Source organism: Heterodontus francisci, chromosome 7 (genome assembly GCF_036365525.1).
Source record: "Heterodontus francisci isolate sHetFra1 chromosome 7, sHetFra1.hap1, whole genome shotgun sequence".
NCBI lineage: Eukaryota > Metazoa > Chordata > Chondrichthyes > Heterodontiformes > Heterodontidae > Heterodontus > Heterodontus francisci.
The window spans coordinates 102,474,886-102,498,383 of NC_090377.1; the positions used below are offsets into that span (position 1 = coordinate 102,474,886).

General features: G+C 45.4%; 1 protein-coding gene across 9 annotated transcripts in view; it reads right to left on the minus strand.

Annotated features, from left to right (window-relative positions):
• Positions 1-23,498, minus strand: part of LOC137372189 (diacylglycerol kinase beta-like) — a 636,709-nt gene that overhangs the window by 444,675 nt on the left and 168,536 nt on the right. For 6 of the 9 annotated variants that reach the window (XM_068035767.1, XM_068035762.1, XM_068035765.1 and 3 more), the window contains 2 exons: positions 10,162-10,224; positions 6,511-6,765 (listed from right to left, as the gene is read on the minus strand). The exons of 1 other annotated variant lie outside the window; for it this stretch is intronic. In XM_068035767.1, the coding sequence (XP_067891868.1) occupies positions 6,511-6,765; positions 10,162-10,224 (318 nt within the window). The remainder of the gene's footprint in view (positions 1-6,510; positions 6,766-10,161; positions 10,225-23,498) is intronic. 2 more of the 9 variants (XM_068035771.1, XM_068035769.1) reach the window with 1 other exon arrangement.

A 23,498-nucleotide genomic window follows, 5' to 3' on the forward strand; every position in this document is an offset into this window, starting at 1 on the left:
GAGCCAAAGTTCCTCGAGAAACCAACACTTGCTGCAGATGTGGTCACTGTGGATCGCACCGGCGTCCACCAGCTCCCACATACTACAGCTGCAACACATCGCCTGCCCAGCCCTCGCTATTCTATTCAATTAATTCAGATCTCAGTATTTAAAAAATTGAACTATTTAAAGTGTACTCTTAACCCGTAATGACGTCTCCTGATTTAAATCACTTGGCCAAAACAAAAAAGAGAGACACGGAAGAAATACCCACCAATCACTTACCAGCTCTCCTGTGACATCACACTTCGATTTTTGTTGGTCAAGCAGGTCTACTGTTCTCACTCTCGCTGCCGCCACTTCTGATTTTTTTCTCTCTCTCTGGTCTCAGACTCTATCCTTTCGCTCTGCTCCCGCTGTGTTTTCTCTCTCTCTCTCTGGTTTCTGACTCTGTTCCTTTCGGTGTGCTTTTTAAAGCTCTGCTTTTGCTGTGTTTTCTATCTATCTCTCTGGTCTCTGACTGTTCCTTTTGGCACGCTTTTTAAAGCTCTACTCCCGCTGTGTTTTCTCTCTCTCACAGGACTGCTTGGGCTTCTATCACCTTCCCAACCTTTGTCCTGTTCAGATTTGTGGAGGTGACTAGGCAAGGTTTTCCCCTGGGAAATCGACTTGTATATTAGAGCAAACTCATCAGCTTGCCTTGCTCTATTAACTTTCTGTTCCTCTACATGTGCCTTTATGGAGAGTGGGAGAGAGTTTTTAAATCCCTCTAGCAAAATTACCTCTGAGATTTTCATAGCTGAGCTGCACTTTAAGAGCCCTCAACGACTGGTTAAAAGCCAGCTGCTTACTTCTTTCAAACTCCAGATAAGTTTGATTAGCTTGCTTCTTGAGGGTACGAAATTTCTGGCAGTATGCTTCTGGTACTAGCTTAAATGCATTTTTTGTCAGTTCATAATTTCATGAACTCTCATCTGGCAACAGGGAATAAACCTCATGGGCTTTTCCTGGCAGCTTACTTTGCAACAGATGAGTCCAAGTCTCAGCTGGCCACTTTAACGACCTTGCTAGTTTTTCCAAAAGATACAAAAAAATGCTTCCACTTCTCCCTCATTGAATTTTGAGATCAGTTGGGAAAATGTAAACAATTCAGTACACAGCCCCTAATGATTATTCTCCATTTTGGCCATGCTTTCACTGTTTCCTGTCACCCCCTAGTTAACTCAAGCTGCCTCAGCTCTCTTTCCTCACTTTCCTTCTGAAAGATCTTTTCTTTCTCTCTCTCCTCTCTCTCTTTTTCTTTCTCTTGTCTCTCTCCATCTCTTTCCCTGTCTTCTAATTCAAGTTTCCTCTGTTCCGATTGTACTTTTTACAAGCAATACCCTGTTGGAGTCTATTTCTAACCCCGTTTCTGATTTTTCAGATTTGAGGGAAAAATGGTTGGCCACTAGTCTTAGGAGTTCAGACCTTCTAGCCTTGCCACAGACGTTGATCCCACACTGCTCAGCCATTTTTCTCAACTTTTCCATAGACAATGATATAGACTTATCCCAAGTTACTTCACCCTGGCTTGGGGAGTTGCTAGCTTCAGTCGCAAACAGGTTAGTATTCTAGCACACACAACCACAGGAAAACCTGTACTGAAATCTTTTCTTTTTTTTTGATTGGGATCAATTTGATTTCCCACTTCCAATTTCTCGTTTGTCTGTGGGTCCAATCGCAGACACTAGCCCCCAAATTTCTGTTACGACCAGGTGAGAAAGGAGTCTAGGGGTTCCCTCTCAGCCGTTCCCTGGTTTGGCCGTTAACAGGGTTTAATTTTTACAACACCGTGTTTTAAGCTTCCCCTCACTGAATCCTTGTCCACTGTTCTCTAATTATAATGGCAAAGAAATCAACCAGACAGGTTTTCGCAGATTTAAACAAAAAGGTGTAGATAATCAACCTTAAACTCTAATTCGGTTAAAACTACTAGAAATACATGATGCGACCACACTAGCATGCATACGTGATAAACACACATGCAAACAGAGACAGAGGAGGAGAAAGAAGGGGAAAGATTTAAAGTCATAGCTGGAGTTCAGTTACTGGCTTTTGGTTTTGATGTAAAGTCTTTGATTGTAGCTGTCTTGCAGTTCTCGTTGGAGTCCAGTGCACACTTTCAAACTTGTTTAGCTGCAGGAATCTTTTCTCTTGAGGTTTGAGGGCTTCAGTGGATCCCCTGGAACTTCGAGAGAGAGGGAGAGACCTTCCTTCTCTGTGGTCTTCAAATTGCAATCTCTTTTCCAACTGTTCTGTGAGCGCAATTCAAAACTCCAAGGTGACCAGCAGGTTAGTCATGTGACTAACTCCTTATTTGGAACAACCGCTCCTGGATTTGTGGATTTCAAAGCTCGTGGGGGGGGGGGGGGGGGGGAGGGGGCGTGTAGTGCTCTCTCTTATGCAGACAGGATGTGGATCACTGTTGCCCAGACCAATCTTTGTCATTTGAATCAGTGAGCAGTTCCTACTGTCCCTTTTTATTCAACTGTCTTTTAGAATGCAAAACGAGCAGTCATGTTTCCAGCCACTGTCCTTTTAGAATACAAATATGTGCAGCCATGTTTCCCAGCCACAGCTGTGGTCTCTCTAAACAAGTTTTTTTTTAGTTCAGTAACAGTTTAAAAATATTCCATATGACAAAATTAATATGACTCATTTTGGCAGGTATGGTTTTCATGACACTGTAATTAACAATAGATATTATGATTCCAGTAAGAACATTATGGGAGTAAAATTGATCAATACCAAAAGCGCGAAATGGGCTCGTAGCGAATCAGCAGCTGTTTTTCACTACGCCTCTTTCGATTTCCTATTAACTATGAAAATAGTAGGAAGGACTTTCCAAAAAGAGTTTGAACTATCATCCTGTGAAATTCGGGGAAAAAAGATCAGGCACAATGAAAACTCGGCTGCTGATTCATTATGAGCTGTTTTGCGCTGCTGACATAGGCCAATTTCACCCCTTATACATATTGATTTTATAAAAATAAGTTGTGAATTTTTATGTTTTATTGCCAATAATTAATAACCATTTCAGACTGCCAATCACTAGTTAATCTGTTTAGGTTGATTTTGCCAAGGAATTTCTTTTTAATCAAAGAAAATCAAAAGTAAATCTTAGCTGTATATTTATTTAGGCAACCTATCCAAAAATAATGAACAAGTCTACTGAAGCCTGCCAATGTTTAAAAGTTTACACTGCGCAAGTTTGTTGATGTTTCAGATTTGAACAATACAAACCTTTGCATCCAAGTTAAGAAATCTATGCACATGAAACAGACTATCAAATCTCAAGCAAAGGTTTGGTTTTCTAAGTATTTAATACCACAATGTATGAAAAGTAAGCACAGAGTTAGATACTGAGCAACAAGAACACTTTTTTTTTAAAACAAGGTATATGAGCTGCGATGTGGTTAACCATTAGATTTCTACTCATGAATTTAAATTGTGGAATCATTTGGGCTTCTCTTCCAGGATGAAGTTAGCTGGGTCTGGAAGCTATCCAAGAGACAGAAAAACAGGGCATGAAGGAATTGCTTCCTGCACCATTCACACATTCCTTCTGGCGAGTTAACCAGCGCTGATGCCATTTATATATATCGCCATTGATTCTGAAGTTTACACCCTTATAGATTCCTACGGACCTAGTCAAGCACAGAGGAAAAAGGAGAGATTGCTCATCCAGAATACAGCTGTCTCAATCAGCAAATCAAGGTCTCCTCCACATACCACTGATACAAATCCACAGTCCAACAGGATACCTCATGGTCTTTCAATGGCATGTGTTTGGAACATGGGAAGGCATAGGATTAGAAAAAACAATGCAGTCCAGCTGGCATATCATGCCTCTCATGTGTCCTACCTGCAGCATGCACCATAGCAACTCACCAACTCTTTTTTGATCGCACCTCCCAAGCCCACATCTTCCACTTAGGAAGACAAGGGCAGCTGATGCATAGGACCATCACTTTCCAGGTTTCCCTCCAAGTCACACACCAATCCAACTTAGGCATGCATTGTAACTCTTTCGTCATAGCTGGATCAAATTCCTGGAGCTCCCTACTTAACATCATTGTGGAAGTACCTTCACCACATGAACTTCAGCAGTTCAAGTAGAAGGCAGATCACTATCACATTCTCAAAGGCAATGAGGGATGGGCAGGCAATAAGTGCTGGTCTTGCCAGTGAAACCCATATCCAGAGAATTAATTAAAAACACAGAAATGTGAGACCACGAGACAATTAATCCAGTCACTCATCTTTTCTCTCCTTTTCTGCTCAATTGCACCCATCTGTCCACTCCCACAAATAATTCCTTCTGATTATTTCTCTGTGTTCTTATTTCCTTTTATGGTTCTCTCTCCCCCCTTCTAGTTCTCTTTACTCTTAGTCACTCATTCCACTCCAACCACGACCCTCACTTTAATCCCTTCTCTCTCCTCTATCCCTTCCCCCTCTTTTCATCTTCTGATCATATGTATGCACATGTGACCTTTTAGGTCAAAGTACTTCCTTAGAATGTTCCATCTGATAATATCAACCTCAGCAAACATAGGTAATGGCAAAGATCTGTTTTTTCCATTAAAGAAGAACAGGGAGCAGGAGCGAATACTTTAACACTTGAAAATCATCCCTGGGTGTCCGGTGAAGCCTTTTCCACTATGAATCAATGATTAAACTTCAGAGACATTGCCCTTCAAAAACATCTTCGACAGGTATAATGCTGAGCATGCAGGATAACTACTCTGAAAAGCAACAGATGAATCTAATGTGACCTTAAATGCATCAGCAAACAAATTAAGATTGTGATAAAGAGGATTGTGATAAAGAGGACAAATGGCATGTACAACTCCTGCAGGGAGAAATGGGTGGTGTTCAAAGAACAAAAAAGGCACAAAAATACTTGCAGGAACACTTAAAACAACTGATTTGAGAAGAGAGACTTGGAAAAAGGCATAACAGCTGATGTTAAGCAAAACAGTAAAACAAAATCAGTACAATAGCTAAAGAGCAATAAGAGGTGAAAACCATTACAGCTGCAAACAGCCTTAAAACCAAGGATAAGCACAAAAAAGTAAATATTGTAAATTCAAAATATTCAGAAAAGAAAGATATGAGTAACATAAGAATGATAAACATGTGGAATACATTTCCAGATAAGAGTGGTGGAAAGAAAAAAGCTGGAATCATTTAAGAAACAGTAAATTACATTAAGATCTCTCTGGACAGACGAGTCAAGATGGCTTTCCTCACCCATAATTATTTTGTGAATGGCACCTATCTAACTTGAAGTTCTAATGTTTGCATCAAAATGAAGACAACCCTGCAAACCTAAGAATCAATGCTTGAGTTAAGTATTTGTAAACCAAAAAAATGGGGGAAAAATTAAATATAAGCTCCCCACATGCTGGTTTTTGGTTCTGATGAAAGGTCATCGTCCTGAAACCTTAACTCTGTTTCGCTCTCCATAGATGCTGCCAGACCGGTCGAACATTTCCAGCATTTTGTGCGTTTACTCCTTACATGCTGCCTGTTTTGACAACACAATTATCACCATGATTTTCATTTGCCCTACCTCAAATTATCTTTTCAATTGAAAGTGCACATAAGGTGCATGTAATATACTCTACAGAAGCAAATTCAATTTGTTTAATAGAAAATGGCATTGCACATGAGAGTTTTTGAAAATAACAAATCAATCTTGATTATCTGTTCAATCTTTCTTTATCTTTTTGAATTCAATTTGTTCACGTTCTCTATTACTTTCCTCTGATTAGCAAAACTGCAGTACTGACTGGTATAACATTACAGTTATGAAGTAATGTACAATAGAGCAAACATCTTATTAGGAGTATCATTGACAGTGAAATGAAACAGAATAATGATTGAAGAAATTGCTACAATTCAAAGTGAATTGTTTCAGAAATAGGAAGGGCCCCCTGAAAATAGTGACAGTCCCAGAGAGCCAAGATAACATAAAAAAATTGCCCAAGGTCCCTGCCCCAACTTCTAAAAGATAGTGTCAACTAATCAAAGACAAACAAAAACATACGACAACAGAAATAATATGCTAGTGTGTCAAAAAATAAAGAAAAATGTAGAAATCTTATTATCTCACAGACAGCCTGATTATCCAGACACCTCAGCTTGAAGGTTTATGAGCTAGAGAGGGTTGTAGTTGCTTATAGGATATTAACAGCTCAAGTCATCAAGAGAAGAATCGTGAAAATATATTGTGACTGTAAAAATACTTTGGAAATTCATGCTGGTTTCAATGATTCTGACTTATGCAAAGCAATTCCAGTCTTCTGCAGTGTGCAAGATAGAGCTAGTTTAAAAATCAATTCAGCCTAATAATATTAAGCACAGCATATTCAGAAGTTGAAGACATATAATTTAGTTTGAAAGATGAATAAGCACTGGATCCTCTGCAAACATTAACAGTAGTTGAAAATACAGGAAAGAGTGAAAATGAGATATAACAACTACCTGGGGATTGAGAGTTAAGCATTGAGACAGAGGAAATCTTGGAGAAGCCAGAAGAGTTATGAGCAGAGCGAGCACCAACAGTGGATTTCTGGGAGGAAGATCGGGAGGAACCGGGAGAGCAAGTTGCTGTGGCAGCAGCAGCTGTAGCAACAGGAGCTGAACTGGGAAACTGCTGATCGCTGAGGTTAACCTGGGAATTCCTCCCATCCAGTGTATGTCTGTTCATGGTGTTCAGAATACTTTTGCCATTAATTCCTGCAGTGTCATTATAAAGATAAAAAGGATTAGCATAAAACCAATGAAGGGAAAAAAATAATTTTTCAACTATCCCGAGGTGTTTATTTTGTAGCAGGTTTAATTGAAACAAAAGAGCTTAAATCACCAGGAATTTCCTCAGGGATTCTTCTACTCCCCAACCATAGTTTCTGCAGAAAACCTGTTTCAGGAATTCTGTTGGAGTTACAGCAGCAGAGGGAGAGGACCCCAGAGGAGGTTCCTATCTAAATTAGTATCTATATACATCATAAATAAAGCACCTATGTTTATAAACTTCTGTCAATTCATCAGCTAAAAGTGTCAACTCCCAAAGGGGTAGAGTCACTTTCCAGCATCTTATTCAAATGGATTCTTTCTCCCTGAGTAAATCTAGTGAGTGTTGATAGGTCATGACTAGCATCACAACTCAACCCACTAGTGTCCTCACCAGACATCCACATTTGCATATACAAAAGCAAAATACTCTGGATGTTCGAAATCTGAAATAAAAAAAGGAAGTGATGGAAATACTCAGCACGTCCGGCAGAATCTGTGGAGAGAGAAGCAAAGTTATGTTTCAGGTCAATGACATTTCATCAGAACTGGGAAAAGTTATAGACGTAACAGGTTTTAAGCAATGACATAGGTAGGGATGGGAGGAAGGGTCAGAGAGGTCAGAGTGGGAGTGGGGCAGAGAATTAAAGTGACAGGCGACCAGAAGCTCAGGGTCTTACTTGCGGACTGAAAGCGGGTACTCTGCAAAGCTCTCACCCAATATCAGTTTGGTCTACCCAATCTACCCTGCCAGATGAAACGGTGATTTATTTGTACTTCTTTCAAGCCCCTTTGGCCCTGGCTTCCTAAATTGTTCCAACAAAGCTCAATGAAAGATTGAGGAATAGCACCTCACCATCTTCCAGTTAGTTACTTTACATCCTTCTGGACTCATTACTAAGTTCAATAATTTCAGACCATAACCACGGCTCTCATTTTTTTCCAGACACCAACTGTTGGCAATGATATTCCCATTTACACCTCCTCTAGACACACCTTTTGTTTTTTTTTCTTGTCCCATTACCATCCCCTTTCACCATCATCCTTTTGTCATTCAATCTCTTCTGCCTTCTACCCTATCAGACGACCCCCCCCACCCCCACCCACGCTTTTGTTCTTTCTTCCCTTACCCTACCTCTGTACTTGCTTAAAAACTGTTACATCTCTAACTTTTTCCAGTTCTTATGAAAATTCAGTGACCTGAAACATTGGCTTTGTTTCGCTCTCCACAGATGCTGCCTGACCTGCCGAGTATTTCCAGCATTTTGTGTTCTTTATCCACATACACATGCTCTTTCCGGCAGGTGTTGTTGGATAATGACTAGGAGTCGAATCCTGGCTGAATAGCCCTCCCTACCCCACATTACAGAGCCCAATTGGAGCATCCCTGCCTTCCTGGATGAGAATTGAACTTGGATGTTGTTAGTCCATGACTTTAATCTAATGTGTTTATCAAATGAACCATAAGAGGTGGTGCCAACCATTGAATCTTTAAATCACATGAATCGGAGTAGAAAATCAGAAACTATTTCTGGAAAAGACAGATAAAATAAAGGCATTTTCAGGTGTGCCAAAATGGAATTGCATGTAGAACCACTGTAAACAACAATTTTGCAAAATTCTAAGCATCTGTATTTAGATAATTAAACTGTTCTGAGTACCTCAATTAAATTCCTGCTTCTGAAGCAAGCACTTAACTTGAAGTTCAAATGCGAAAGTCACGTATTTCATACAGAGCAAATAATTCAGCAGTCATTTTAACAGCGGTGCAAATTATATAGCGGCCCAACAGTAAAAGTAAGGAAACACTTCTTCCTGAACAAAAGTTAAAGATTTGAGTTCCCGAATTATCCACTCAAAATAGTTTTCAATTTAGGCGCGAGATGCACTGAAGGCAGACATTTCATCTTGGTGTAGGGTAGTGGAGTGACAATACAAAGCAAACCCTCTTTGAATTGTGCCTTCAGTTAAGTCATTACAAAACAGCTTTGAGGTTGTTCATGGTTAAGTATGCAACCCAGATGGTTTTAGCCTACTAGTTAGGGAAGGATGTTTAGAGGCCTGCAGAAGGAGGAAAATAAATAGAACACTGCACTACATTATTTAAAGTTAGTTTAAAATAGAATTTATAGTGATTGATGATTCTGTCTCCTCAAGTTTGTAACGTGCTGCGCAGTAGGTCCATTTCATGATTTTTTTCCTAAACTAAGGTTGCATTGCCCCCCATCCATTGGATAGGAATTTAGCAAAGTATTAGATTGGTAAAGGTTCCGCAGCTGATCTGGCCATTGCAAAAATACTTCTATCCCTCAAGCACTCACTGCCTCAAATATCTTTTAATAGGTAACTTCCCTTCAGAGAAAGAAGATGATTGCACTTATATAGCGCCTTTCATGACCACCAGACGTCTCAAAGCGCTTCACAGCCAATGAAGTACTTTTGAAGTATAGTCATTGTTGTAATGTAGGAAACACAGCAGCCAATTTGTACACAGCAAGCTCCCACAAACAGTTATAATGACCAGATCTTCTGTTTTTGTGATATTGATTTGAGAGACAAATATTGGCCAGAACACAAGTAACACCCCTGCTCCTTAAAATAGTGGCTTGGGATCTTTTACACCCACCTGATGGGGCAGACAGGGCCTCAGTTTAACACCTCATCTGAAAAATGGCACCTCTTGGCAGTTCAGCAGTCCCTCAGTACTGCACTGGAGTATCAGCTTTGATTTTTGTGCTCAAGTCCAACAATGGGACTTGAACCCACAGCCTTCTGCCTCAGAGACAAGACTGCACCAAATGACACTAGATTTATGTGCTGAGGTATGATTTTGCCTGCTCTGTTGATGTTAAAATGCCACCTTAAATCTAACAAGTTTACTGTACAATACTTAATATATTATGCAACTTTTTAAACACTACATTCTGGTTATCATCATGTTGTAAACAGAACAAGGCTAGACACCTGCTTGAAATCCTACTGATCCAACAGAAAGACCTGGTGCCATTACATAGCCACACTGTGTTTATGAGTGACTCCGTTGGATAAGTATCAGATCCATCAAGCTATAGCGACATATCATTTACTTATCTAGTCACATAAATATTATAAACATTAGAATCACAAGTGAAATTGGCTATTTCAATCATAGATAGGAATACATTATATAACATTGCACAGAAAAAAAAACTGTAAGCTTGCAAAATGAGAGTAATTCAGTTCTGTTTATATATCTGTGGTACATTGAGAATAAACCCACTACATGGGTAGAGAAGTTTAGCCTACCTGCAAAACTAGTCATGGAACAGTAAGGTTCAAAGGAAAGAAGGATGCATGATGTACCTGTAATAGGAGCACATGCTACTTCTGTCTGGAAGGAGATGCCAGCATCTATAGTTTTTGGTTCTATAACAAATAATAATTAAAAGCAATTTCATTTAATTACAACATGTTGTAGCTTTTGATTAGCATTATTACTTATTTCTGTTTAAAGAAAAGGATATGAAATAAAAACAAAGTTATGGCAATCAAACTTATTTTTAACCAAATTGAAATCATAAACTATTCTTGCGCTAATAGAAAGGTTATAATTATCTGATAAATGGAGTGGTCAGTTACACTGAGCAATGTTTTGGTAATAAAGACAAAAGAGCACAACTTGTTAACTTTCATTTAACAGTGCTGGACAACATGAACTAGCATGATAAACAGGCTTAGGCCTGTTAACTCTTGAGATCATCAGGTTTGCCTTTTAACATTAGAGACCGCATCCCCCTTTCATTGTCTTTAATTTACAAACAGTGCATGCTAATGTGAAGTCCTCTCTTTTAGAATCCCATATATTTCAAATAGAGATCAAGTTAACTCCTCCAAATCAAAAAAAAAGGGGAAAGTAATTTTGGGTTTGAAAGGTTAAACAATTAAACCTGGAATGTTAAACCAAGAAAAATACAACCATATTAAACAGTTCACATCGACACTGAATATTACCATAAAAGATGCATTTTGAGAGATGCAAAGGTTAAATATAGCAGTTTGTCAAACAATTATAACTCATTTACAGGCCTAAAATAGTCAGTAGCAAGATAGGCATAAAACTCAAAAACTATTTTTGGATGTCTTAGCACCGTTTTTTTGAAGCTCCACTGAACAACATACTGGATTTCCATAAAAGGATACCATTTCTTCTTACAGAAGTTTGTGCAGATTATGTATTAATAACAGTAATGCTATAATTTGAAAAGGTACAGGCAATGTCTCTTCTAGATGATGATGATGATAATATATACTGACTGAAATATTGTCATCGACCAGATGTGTATTCAATTGGAGCCTTATGTGTCTTAAAGAAGTTTGACCAGTTTGGAGAGAATTATACCTTAAATTGAACATTAAATCAACAAATTAAAAAAAAAGCTGTTATTCCCCACATGGCACTCTTCCTAGCGAGGGAAGACCAGTGATATGCTACCAGATCTTCATCAAAAGCGCTCAATTGACAGAAATTCTAGGTGTACAACTGTGCATTGCATAATCAATCTTATGATCTTCCCTTCCTTGTTTGCGACAAGGAAATATCGTGAAACTTGTTGCTACCACTTAATCTCCTACTATAAAGCCTTGGCTAACATTAAGAACTCCCTTTGTGGAAAAAGGGACCTACAAGCTCACCTTGCCATTCAATAATACAATGCATTAGAATTGAGTGGCCTGAATAACAGGGAGGTGGTGATTTTCAACTGTTGTGAAAAAGGAATAAAGCTCGATCCAGGATTTTCTCCCAGGGTTTGACTTGCTGACCTTCTCAGCCTAGGAGCCGGCCAATTATCCTGGCAAGCTGCAACAAAGCACCTGTTTGGCACTCTCAGCTCACCCACTACATTCAAATAAAGTTTGAACATGCAAATAGTGCTTGCCTCCCAACATTGGTGGAAATTAAAATGTCCCCCTACCATGTCTCCACAACAATTTAAAAATATTCTGTTACCAATGCTACTTATTAGAATATTCCTGACTCTCAATGTTCATCCACTTGCCTAACACGAGGCGATCAAAAATTTCTAATTTCTACATTACAACTGTGATTATATTCAAAACTACATAATTAGTTATAAAGTGCTTTGGGACATCCTGAGATTGTCTAAAGATGCTACACAAATGCAATTTTTTTCTGTGTTTTTATTAAAAAAAGATATTTAATACCCAGCATTAATGCCACTTTGGTACGGTATTGCGAGACCAGCTCATGAATCTAATTTAAACACACTTCCTGTGCCCTTTGATGTTTAGGCTGTAAATAGGATTAAAATTGAGGGTGGTGTGGGTAGGGAAACAAAATCTGGCCAGCAGACAGCCCAGCTGAAATCTATGGGAATGCAATCAATTAAAAGGTATAGGCTGTATCAGAAGTTATAGATTACTGGAAACTTTTTAAAGGATCAAAAATGATTTTTTAAAAACACTGAGGTTCTCAAAGACTCTGTGGAGAGGTTCGGGGGGGGGGGGAGGGGGGCGGTGGTTGGGTCAGAAGTTTGAATACAATGAAAAGATGGAAAACCAAAAGTAGGGTGATTTAGAACCAAGACTGTGGGCAAGTGGCAGAGCACTGCTGCACTTGGCTATCTCTTTGAGGGCTGGGGTAGTGGACATGCTGCTGTATGAGGTGCGAGAAATATTATACCATTTGAATCAAGGGCATCATGTTTGGTAGAAGGTGGCAGCCAAGCTCGACACTTTCTACAATGCATGTTGGACATGGAACAGTACATTTTAAAGAATGCGGCCAGGTAAGATAGCCCAAAAATACTAAGTGCCAGGTATGTACTCCGTGATTCCTTGCCATAAAGTGTTGTTTATCAATCTGTTCCACAAGTGCAGTCCACATGCCAGGCCCTCACAAACTCTTACAGCCCTTTCATTACATAGCCATACCTCAAAGGCATAAGTTCAAACTATACTGCACACTTGAAAGCTTTGCCATACCACATCATGCCAAACCACTTCCACAAACGCAGGCAATTACTGACAACCAGGAAGGGATTCAAACTGGGCATATGGTAGCCACATAAAAAAAATCTGTGTTGTGGGAAATGTAGCACTGAGCTAAATTGAGGTAGCCATATCATGATATTGAGCATGAAAGGTGAGGAAAGTGCAGATCAATATATCAGTCACCTCTCTGATACATGCGTGAGCATCACATCAGCAGGTACCATGGTGCTTGCTGGAAATGAGCCAGGCCAATTATAACCATTCCAAATAAGCACTCAAGAAAAAAAAAAGCAAGTATTCCGGATAAAAGCTCCAGAATTGAGTTGGGTATTGATTTAAATTATTTTAGTAGAAAAGACGACAAATAGTACAAAATGGGTGGAAGCACTTCAGCTCATATGGAGCAGGCTAAAGAAATACCACTCAGTAGGAAATTAGTGCAGGAGCTGCTTTCCTAATTCTATGATTCCCCTGTACCCACTGCATATCTGCTTGTCAGAACACAGCACCACAGAATTTAAATTGATAAGATTTAGCCCATCATCCCATCAATTTGCACAACCTCAAATTGATGAGACCAACAGATCTGGGTATTCTGATTTATATTTATCTACCAGTGAGGCAACAGCATGAGGAATACCATTTCCAAATCTCCAGGCCTACAAAATTCCTAAAAGGACAAACCAGCAAATTAGTTACAAAAGTTTAAAAGGGGCAGTGTACTCACAGAATTGGGGCTTCAAGAACCAAATTGCAAGTGCCTACAGGTTCCAAATAGCTCATGGGTCAGAGTTTGGAAAACCACTGATATAAACTATTGTGAAAAACTCAATGGGAAACTTGATTATTTGCGATTTTTTTTATAAACGGAATTATTACTGTCTAAAGATGATGTCCATTCATTTGTAGACTACTTATATTTAAATAACAAAAGGCAGGAGGAAAAAGAAACTTTTTTTAGGGCCTGTTTTCTGCATTTTAATTTCTAAATGGGCTTGTTTAACATTTCTTCAATCGAAAAAGTGAGTATTTTCCTCAATAAAAGGCGCAATTTCAAAGAGGCAGAGAATCCTGATGCATGTGATCAAGCATTAATTTATAAACAGACAAAGATGCTCATGTGATAAAAGCAATTTTTTTCAAAATAATGACAGCTTAATAAAGCAATTTAAGCTAGGTTTTCCAATGGTGTCCATCTCTGGCAGAACATTTCCAATGAGGAGCAAGGCAGCAGTTCCTATGGCCCCCGCCTCCTACCCCTCCATTATCTACAAGATGCACAAGTCTTGCACGCCCGGCTGCTGAGGATAATTTTCCAATTGCAGCCAGCAATTTTCCCATCACAGGAGGTAACTGCCAGTTGCTGCAACCCACTAGCTCCCCATGTGCCTTGGACCATTATCAGGAGCCCAGCTCCCAACTCTCCATATTTACAAACCCAGTTCCCTTTAAAATTTTGCTGTTGTGCATGGCCAGCTTTTGCAACGAGCGATGCTTTTACATTTTATGTGCAGTATTTAACATGGAACAAGGCCTACACAGTACCATCCAGGCTGCTCAGTGGGAACACTGGTGGAGAGGTGAGATGTAGGAGATAATAGGCTCACCCTCTAGTTAATAGTCTATCACCTCCACTCAGTCTGGCCTCATGCACATCCCCAATTTTAAACACTCCACCACTGGCGGCCGTGCCTTCACTTTGGACTCTTATAGTGTGCCGTGTTTTTAAAACTGTTCTTCTCATCTTCTGATCTCTTACTGCTGTTGTGCTATTTATTATTTACTCTTCATGTTATAACTGCTGTGTATAGCATATTCTTTGCAACTTTTTGAAGCTTTGACATTTATAAATAATGTTTAACATTTACAAGTTTGAAACTTTCAATACTTTGAGAAAATTTACTACTATTGTCAGCCACAGATCAGTGGCAGCACTCTTGCCTCAGAGTCAGAAGGGTGCGGTCTCATGACTCACTCCAGAGACTTGAGCTCAAATTTTAGGCTGAAATTCCAGTGCAGTACTTTTCAGGTGAATGTAAAAGATCCCACAGCACTATTTCAAAGAAAAGCAGCAATTTGTCCCTGGTGTCCTGGCCAATATTTATCCCTCAACCAACATCACATTACTAAAAAGATTATCTGGTCATTATCACATTGCTGTGTATAGGACCTTACTGTGCACAAATCTGCTGGGACACTATCAACATGGCAACAGTGATTGCATTTCAAAAGTAGTTAATTGGCTGTAAAGTACTTTGGGACAACCTGAGGTTGTGAAAGGCGCTCTACAAATGCAAGTCATTCTTTCCTCTAACAAATCTACATTTGCGTCTGTTGTCACAGGCATATGCTGTCGAAGGAAGCATGGCGAGTTGCTGCACTGCATCTTGTATATGGTACACACTACTGCCACTGTGCGTTGGTGGTGGAGGGAGTGAATGTTTAAGGTGCTGGATGGGGTGCCAAACAGACAGCCTTCTCCAGGACGGCATCACACTCCTGGCTTGTGTCTTGTAGATGATGGACGGGCTTTGGGGAGTCAGGAGATGGGTTACTCATCGCAGAATTCCCAGCCTTTGACCTGTTTATGTAGCCAGAATATTTACGTGGCTGCTCCAGTTCAGTTTCTGGTCAATGGTAACCCCCAGGACGTTGACTGTGAAACTCCCAACCCATGCTCACAGCTGCCCCCTCAACTGTGCTATTTCACTTGGTCTTGCTAGTCCCATCATATCAACTACAGACAAGGCCATTTCAGATCACTTCCTTGTATCATTCTCTACCCACATGCCCCAACCTCGTCTCTTCTGTATTCGTTCCTGGGGGGAAAAAACTATCCCTCTATTCACTTACAACTGCACTTTCAGAATCTCAATTGTCTAGTCTTTGGCACTGTGCTCATCACAATATTTCGGCAGTTACTGATTTGCTCAACCACACCCTCACCTCCACCTTTGATTCTTTAGTCCCCATTAAAACGATGTCTCTCTCACCCTGGCTGTTCCCCCAGTACAGCCTTCATCTCCACTCCCTTAAGTCCAAGGGACACAGACTTGAGAGGAACTGGTGGACAACTGGTTTAGCCATCCACCGCCAGATCTGGCTGGACCACTTAAAACGCTATCGAGTTCCGCTGTTGTCTGCTAAATCAGCTCACTATTTCAGGATCATCTTGGAATGCAAAAATAACCTTTGGCTTCCTTTCTCTACTGCAAACCATCTTCTTAAACCCCTCTCCGCTCCAATCCCCTTCTATCCAATCGGCTACCTCCCTTCCACGAGCCAACCTGGCCAAACGTCTTACAATGCCCCCCACCCCTCCCGCCCTAACCCTGAACTTGCATCTTTGTCTAGTTTCTCTCCCATCTCCCCTCATGCCCTCTCTGAGCTCATCTTGTCCATGAGACCCACTTCCTGTTACCTCGATCCTATTCCCACTAAACTGACAACCTAACTTCCACTCTTGGACCCCATGTTAGCTGATATTGTAAATGGTTCACTCTCTTCAGATGTTGACCCTCTCTCCTTTAAATCTGAGATCACCCCCTCCTCAAAAAAAACAACCCTTGACCACACTGTCCATGCAAACTAACACCCCATCTCCAACCTCCCTTTCCTCTCCAAAGTCCTCGAATGTGTTAAAAGCACAATTCTGCAGATGCTGGAAATCTGAAATAAAAACAAGATATGCTGGAAATACTCAGCAGGTCTGGCAGTATCTGTGGAAAGAGAGGCAGAGTTAGCGTTTCAGGTCAGTGACCTTTCATCAGAACTGGCAGAGGCTAGAAATGTAATAGGTTTTAAGCAAATAAAGTGGGGGTGGGGCAAGAGATAACCAAAGAGGTGTTGATAGGACAATGTCACAGAGAATAAGTGACCAGGTGGTCATGGAGCAAAGGCAAATGGTATGTTAATGATGTGTTGAAAGACAAAGCGTTAGTGCAGAGAGGGTGTTAATTGACAGAAAAATAGAACAACCTGGCCCAAAGCGCAAACATGACAAAAAAACATTGGGTAGGCACATGGCAAAAAAATTATGAAACAAAATGAACTAAAACAAATAAAAAAGAAAAATAGCGAAAAATAAAAAGAGGGGCCAGTCATGCTCTGAAATTAGTGAACTCAATGTTCAATCCAGCAAGCTGTAGCGTGCCTAATCAGTAAATGGGATGCTGAGGAGAAGGGGGGGGGGGGGGGAGAAGGGAGGAGAAGGGGGGGGAGGAAGGAGGAGAGGGAGGAGAAGGGGGGGGGGAGGGAGGAGAAGGGGGGGGGGAGGGAGGAGAAGGGGGGAGTGGGAGGAGAAGGGGGGGGAGGGGGAGGAGAAGGGGGGGGAGGGAGGAGAGGGGGGGGAGGGAGGAGAAGGGGGGGAGGGAGGAGAAGGGGGGGAGGGAGGAGAAGGGGGGGAGGGAGGAGAAGGGGGGGAGGGAGGAGAAGGGGGGGAGGGAGGAGAAGGGGGGGAGGGAGGAGAAGGGGGGGAGGGAGGAGAAGGGGGGGAGGGAGGAGAAGGGGGGGAGGGAGGAGAAGGGGGGGGGCGGGGAGAAGGGGGGGGGGCGGGGAAGGGGGGGGGGCGGGGAAGGGGGGGCGGGGAAGGGGGGGCGGCGGGGAAGGGGGGGCGGGGAAGGGGGGGCGGGGAAGGGGGGGCGGGGAAGGGGGGGCGGGGAAGGGGGGGCGGGGAAGGGGGGGCGGGGAAGGGGGGGCGGGGAAGGGGGGGCGGGGAAGGGGGGGCGGGGAAGGGGGGGCGGGGAAGGGGGGGCGGGGAAGGGGGGGCGGGGAAGGGGGGGCGGGGAAGGGGGGGCGGGGAAGGGGGGGCGGGGAAGGGGGGGCGGGGAAGGGGGGAGAAGGGGGGAAGAAGGGGGGAAGGAGAAGGGAGGAGAAGGGGGGGCGGAGAAGGGAGGAGAAGGGGGGGCAGAGAAGGGAGGAGAAGTGGGGGGCGGAGAAGGGAGGAGAAGGGGGGGCAGAGAAGGGAGGAGAAGGGGGGGAGGAGAAGGGAGGAGAAGTGGGGGGCGGAGAAGGGAGGAGAAGGGGGGGGCGGAGAAGGGAGGAGAAGGGGGGGCGGAGAAGGGAGGAGAAGGGGGGGCGGGGAAGGGAGAAGGGGGGGGCGGGGAAGGGAGAAGGGGGGGGCGGGGAAGGGAGGAGAAGGGGGGGCGGGGAAGGGAGGAGAAGGGGGGGCGGGGAAGGGAGGAGAAGGGGGGGGCGGGGAAGGGAGGAGAAGGGGGGGGCGGGGAAGGGAGGAGAAGGGGGGGGCAGGGAAGGGAGGAGAAGGGGGGGCGGGGAAGGGAGGAGAAGGGGGGGCGGGGAAGGGAGAAGGGGGGGGGCGGGGAAGGGAGGAGAAGGGGGGGCCGGGGAAGGGAGGAGAAGGGGGGGCCGGGGAAGGGAGGAGAAGGGGGGGCCGGGGAAGGGAGGAGAAGGGGGGGCCGGGGAAGGGAGGAGAAGGGGGGGCCGGGGAAGGGAGGAGAAGGGGGGGCCGGGGAAGGGAGGAGAAGGGGGGGCCGGGGAAGGGAGGAGAAGGGGGGGCCGGGGAAGGGAGGAGAAGGGGGGGCCGGGGAAGGGAGGAGAAGGGGGGGCCGGGGAAGGGAGGAGAAGGGGGGGCCGGGGAAGGGAGGAGAAGGGGGGGCCGGGGAAGGGAGGAGAAGGGGGGGCCGGGGAAGGGAGGAGAAGGGGGGGCCGGGGAAGGGAGGAGAAGGGGGGGCCGGGGAAGGGAGGAGAAGGGGGGGCCGGGGAAGGGAGGAGAAGGGGGGGCCGGGGAAGGGAGGAGAAGGGGGGGCCGGGGAAGGGAGGAGAAGGGGGGGCCGGGGAAGGGAGAAGGGGGGGCGGGGAAGGGAGAAGGGGGGGCGGGGAAGGGGGGGGGCGGGGAAGGGAGGAGAAGGGGGGGGCGTGGAAGGGAGGAGAAGGGGGGGGCAGGGAAGGGAGGAGAAGGGGGGGGCGGGGAAGGGAGGAGAAGGGGGGGGCGGGGAAGGGAGGAGAAGGGGGGGGGCAGGGAAGGGAGGAGAAGGGGGGGCGGGGAAGGGAGAAGGGGGGGCGGGGAAGGGAGAAGGGGGGGCGGGGAAGGGAGGAGAAGGGGGGGGCGGGGAAGGGAGGAGAAGGGGGGGGCGTGGAAGGGAGGAGAAGGGGGGGCAGGGAAGGGAGGAGAAGGGGGTGCGGGGAAGGGAGGAGAAGGGGGGGGCAGGGAAGGGAGGAGAAGGGGGGGCAGGGAAGGGAGGAGAAGGGGGGGCAGGGAAGGGAGGAGAAGGGGGGGCAGGGAAGGGAGGAGAAGGGGGGGCAGGGAAGGGAGGAGAAGGGGGGGGCAGGGAAGGGAGAAGGGGGGGCAGGGAAGGGAGAAGGGGGGGCGGGGAAGGGAGGAGAAGGGGGGGGCGGGGAAGGGAGAAGGGGGGGGCGGGGAAGGGAGGAGAAGGGGGGGCCGGGAAGGGAGGAGAAGGGAGGGAGGAGAAGGGGGGCCGGAGAAGGGAGGGAGGAGAAGGGGGGCCGGAGAAGGGAGGGAGGAGAAGGGGGGGCCGGGGAAGGGAGGAGAAGGGGGGGCCGGGGAAGGGAGGAGAAGGGAGGGAGGAGAAGGGGGGCCGGAGAAGGGAGGGAGGAGAAGGGGGGCCGGAGAAGGGAGGAGAAGGGGGGCCGGAGAAGGGAGGAGAAGGGGGGCCGGAGAAGGGAGGGAGGAGAAGGGGGGCCGGAGAAGGAAGGGAGGAGAAGGTGGGCCGGAGAAGGAAGGGAGGAGAAGGGGGGCCGGAGAAGGAAGGGAGGAGAAGGGGGGCCGGAGAAGGAAGGGAGGAGAAGGGGGGCCGGAGAAGGAAGGGAGGAGAAGGGGGGCCGGAGAAGGAAGGGAGGAGAAGGGGGGCCGGAGAAGGAAGGGAGGAGAAGGGGGGCCGGAGAAGGAAGGGAGGAGAAGGGGGGCCGGAGAAGGAAGGGAGGAGAAGGGGGGCCGGAGAAGGAAGGGAGGAGAAGGGGGGCCGGAGAAGGAAGGGAGGAGAAGGGGGGCCGGAGAAGGAAGGGAGGAGAAGGGGGGCCGGAGAAGGAAGGGAGGAGAAGGGGGGCCGGAGAAGGGAGGAGAAGGGGGGCCGGAGAAGGGAGGAGAAGGGGGGCCGGAGAAGGGAGGAGAAGGGGGGCCGGAGAAGGGAGGAGAAGGGGGGCCGGAGAAGGGAGGAGAAGGGGGGCCGGAGAAGGGAGGAGAAGGGGGGCCGGAGAAGGGAGGAGAAGGGGGGCCGGAGAAGGGAGGAGAAGGGGGGCCGGAGAAGGGAGGAGAAGGGGGGCCGGAGAAGGGAGAAGGGGGGCCGGAGAAGGGAGGAGAAGGGGGGCCGGAGAAGGGAGGAGAAGTGGGGCCGGAGAAGGGAGGAGAAGTGGGGCCGGAGAAGGGAGGAGAAGGGGGGCCGGGGAAGGGAGGAGAAGGGGGGCCGGGGAAGGGAGGGGGAGAAGGGAGGAGGAGAAGGGGGGGGCGGGGAAAGGAGGGGGAGAAGGGAGGAGGAGAAGGGGGGGGCGGGGAAAGGAGGAGAAGGGGGGGGCGGGGAAAGGAGGAAAGGGGGGGGCGGGGAAAGGAGGAGAAGGGGGGGGCGGGGAAGGGAGGACAAGGGGGGGGCGGGGAAGGGAGGAGAAGGGGGGGGCGGGGAAGGGAGGAGAAGGGGGGGCGGGGAAGGGAGGAGAAGGGGGGGGCGGGGAAGGGAGGAGAAGGGGGGGGCGGGGAAGGGAGGAGAAGGGAGAAGGTGCGGGAAATGGGCAGGACTAGACAGATGCTGCCAGACCTGCTGAGTATTTCCAGCATTTCTTGTTTTTATTCCTTGCATGTGTTGTCACCTCCCAAATCTGTTCCCAACTTTCCCAGAATTCCATGTTTGAATCCTGCCAATAGGTTTCTGCCCCGCCACAGTTTCAAACAGCTCTCATCAAAGTCACAAATGACATTCTATGTAACTGTGACGATAAACTTTCCTCATCGTATTTCTCAACTGTCGGCAACCTTCGACATTGCTTGGCCACACCATCCTCCTCCAATGCCTCTTCACCATCATCCAGCTGGGTGGGACTGCTCTCACCTAGTTCCATTCTTAACTATCTAATCATAGCCAGAGAATCATCTGCAGTGCCTTCTCATCCTGCTTCTGCACCATTGCCTCTGGTATCCCCAAGGATCTATCCTTGGCATCCTCCTATTTCTGGTCTATATGCTGCCCCTTGTCAACATCATCCGAAAGCACAGCTTTAGTTTTCCACATGTATGCTGATGTCATGCAGGCCCCTACTGCCAAGAATGAGGCATATTAATTTCGCCACATGGATATTAAATTTCAAATTGTTGCTGGGAAAAGAAGGCCTGTGACAAGGGGTTGCCACACCCCTGGCTGGAAAGACATTTTTGCATATTACCAGACAGTGTTCAGAACGAAAGAGCTATCCCCTGCTCCAATACAATCCACAAACAGACGTGGTCAAACCAGTTAGTCACATGACTAACCTGCTTGGCAGTCTGGGTTTTTTTCTGAATTGTACAGTTTGAACTGAGAGTCTGCAGAAAGCAAAATGCTCCGCAATTGAAAAGACCTCTCCTGGCTAGCTCGCCACAGCCTCTCCTGTCTGCTCCCATTTCTTTTTCACGGAACTCCAAAGCCCACTGAAGACACATGAACCCCAAGACAGAAAAGTCTCCTACAGTGAACAAGGTTTAAGAATAATACTGGACCCCAACGAAAAGTAAGATCGACCGACAATCAAGGACCCTGCAGTGAGCTCAAAGAACCCTAACAACAACTCTTCAGATAACGCCTCAAACTTTTCCACTTTAATTTTCTTCCGCTCTTTCTGTCCCTATCTGTATGTATCACGTATGAATGCTAGCGTGGGTACGTCATGTATCAGTAGGCATTAACCGTATTAGAGTTTAAGTTTTAATAAATGTCACTTTTCTTTTTTAAACCTGAGAAAACCTGTTGTGTTGGCTTATTTGCCTTATAATTGGAAAGCGATGAACAAGGATTCACCAAGGGGGAGCTAAAAACACGGTGTGTTTAAAATTAAATCCTATTACATTAAGACCAGGTGAAGTCTGAAAGGGAATGCTAGACCTCTTTCTCACCTGGTCATAACAGTTGATGACACTCATCTCTACTTCACCACCACTTCTCTTGACTCCTCAACTGTTGCTAAATTAACAGACTGCTTATCTGACATCCAGTACTGGATGAACAGAAATTTTCTCCAAGTAAATACTGAGAAGACAGAAACCATAGTTTTCGGTCCCTGCACTAAACTCCATTCTCTCGCTACCGACTCCATTCCTCTTCCGGCAAAAGTCTGAGATTAAGCCAGTCTGTTCGCATCCTTGGTGTCACATTTGACCCTGTGATAAGATTCTGACCTCATAATCGTGCCATCACTAAGAGTGCCTATTTCCACCTGAATAACACAGCCCGACTTCGCTCGTCTCAGCTCATCTGCTACTGAAACCCTCATTCATGCCTTCATTACCTCTGGACTTGACTATTCCAATGCAACCTGGCTGGTCTCCTGCATTTTACTCTCCATAAATTTGAGGTCATCCAAAACTCTGCTGCCCGTGTCTTAACTCACATCAAATCCCATTCCCCTTTTGCCCCTGTGTTCACTGACCTACATTGGGTCCTGGTCAAGCAATGCTTTGATTTTAAAATTCTCATCCTTGTTTTCAAATTCCTCCATGGCCTCGCCCCTCCCTATTTCTTTAATCTCCTCCAGTCCCATAACCCTCCAAGATATCTGCACTCTACTAATTCTGACCTTTTGTGCTTCCCTGATTTTAATCACTCCCCCATCTGTGGTCATGCCTTCAGTTGCCTAGGCCCCAAGCTCTGGAATTCGCTCCCTACACCTTTTGCACCTTGCTTTCCTCCTTTAAGACACTTAGTAAAACCTAACTCTTTGACCAAGCTTTTGGTCATCTGACCTATCTCCTTTTGTGGCTTGGTGTCATACTTTATAATGCTGCTGTAGAGCACCTTCTAGCTACAACAAAGCATAAAAGGGGGGTCTTATTGAGCCACTACCTTGCTATTAACTGCTAAAGACTTTAGATTATGCCTTGCTGAATCCTCCATGTATATACATAACTTAAACTCTATTTGAGGTTGCTTTCATTCAACATGACAGCCTGGAGAGAAATAAAAATCACTCCATACTGCAAATCATGCAAACATAAATAGCAGTACTTTTATTTCAATTGCAAATATAGAACATATTGAACCAACATATGGTTCAACATCATGACTATAGATTGCTTTAATGCAGAGGTGTGGATGTGTAAATTTAAAGAAAAATTCTTATGCTAAGCTATACACAAAGCTAAATATATTCACTGCTTATTCAATCAGCTGTTTTTGACCACATAATCTTACTTGTTTTATAAACGGTTTGCCATTCTCAAGTACTACTCCATCTAATATTGATATTACATTTCAAATGAACACTTAGGATTATAAAACACATTATTCACAACTTGTATTCAACTACATTCTGTAACCACATAGCCAGGCATATCCCTCACTCTACCTTTACCATTAAGCAAGGGGACTAATCCTGGTTCAATGAGCAGTGTAGAGCACGTGAGGAGCAGCACCAGGTACACCTAAAAATAAGGTACCGATCTGGTAAAGCTACAACACAGGACTACAAACATGCTAAACAGTGGAAGCAGCATGTTATAGACCAGGGTTGTCCAACCTTTTCGTGTGGGAGGC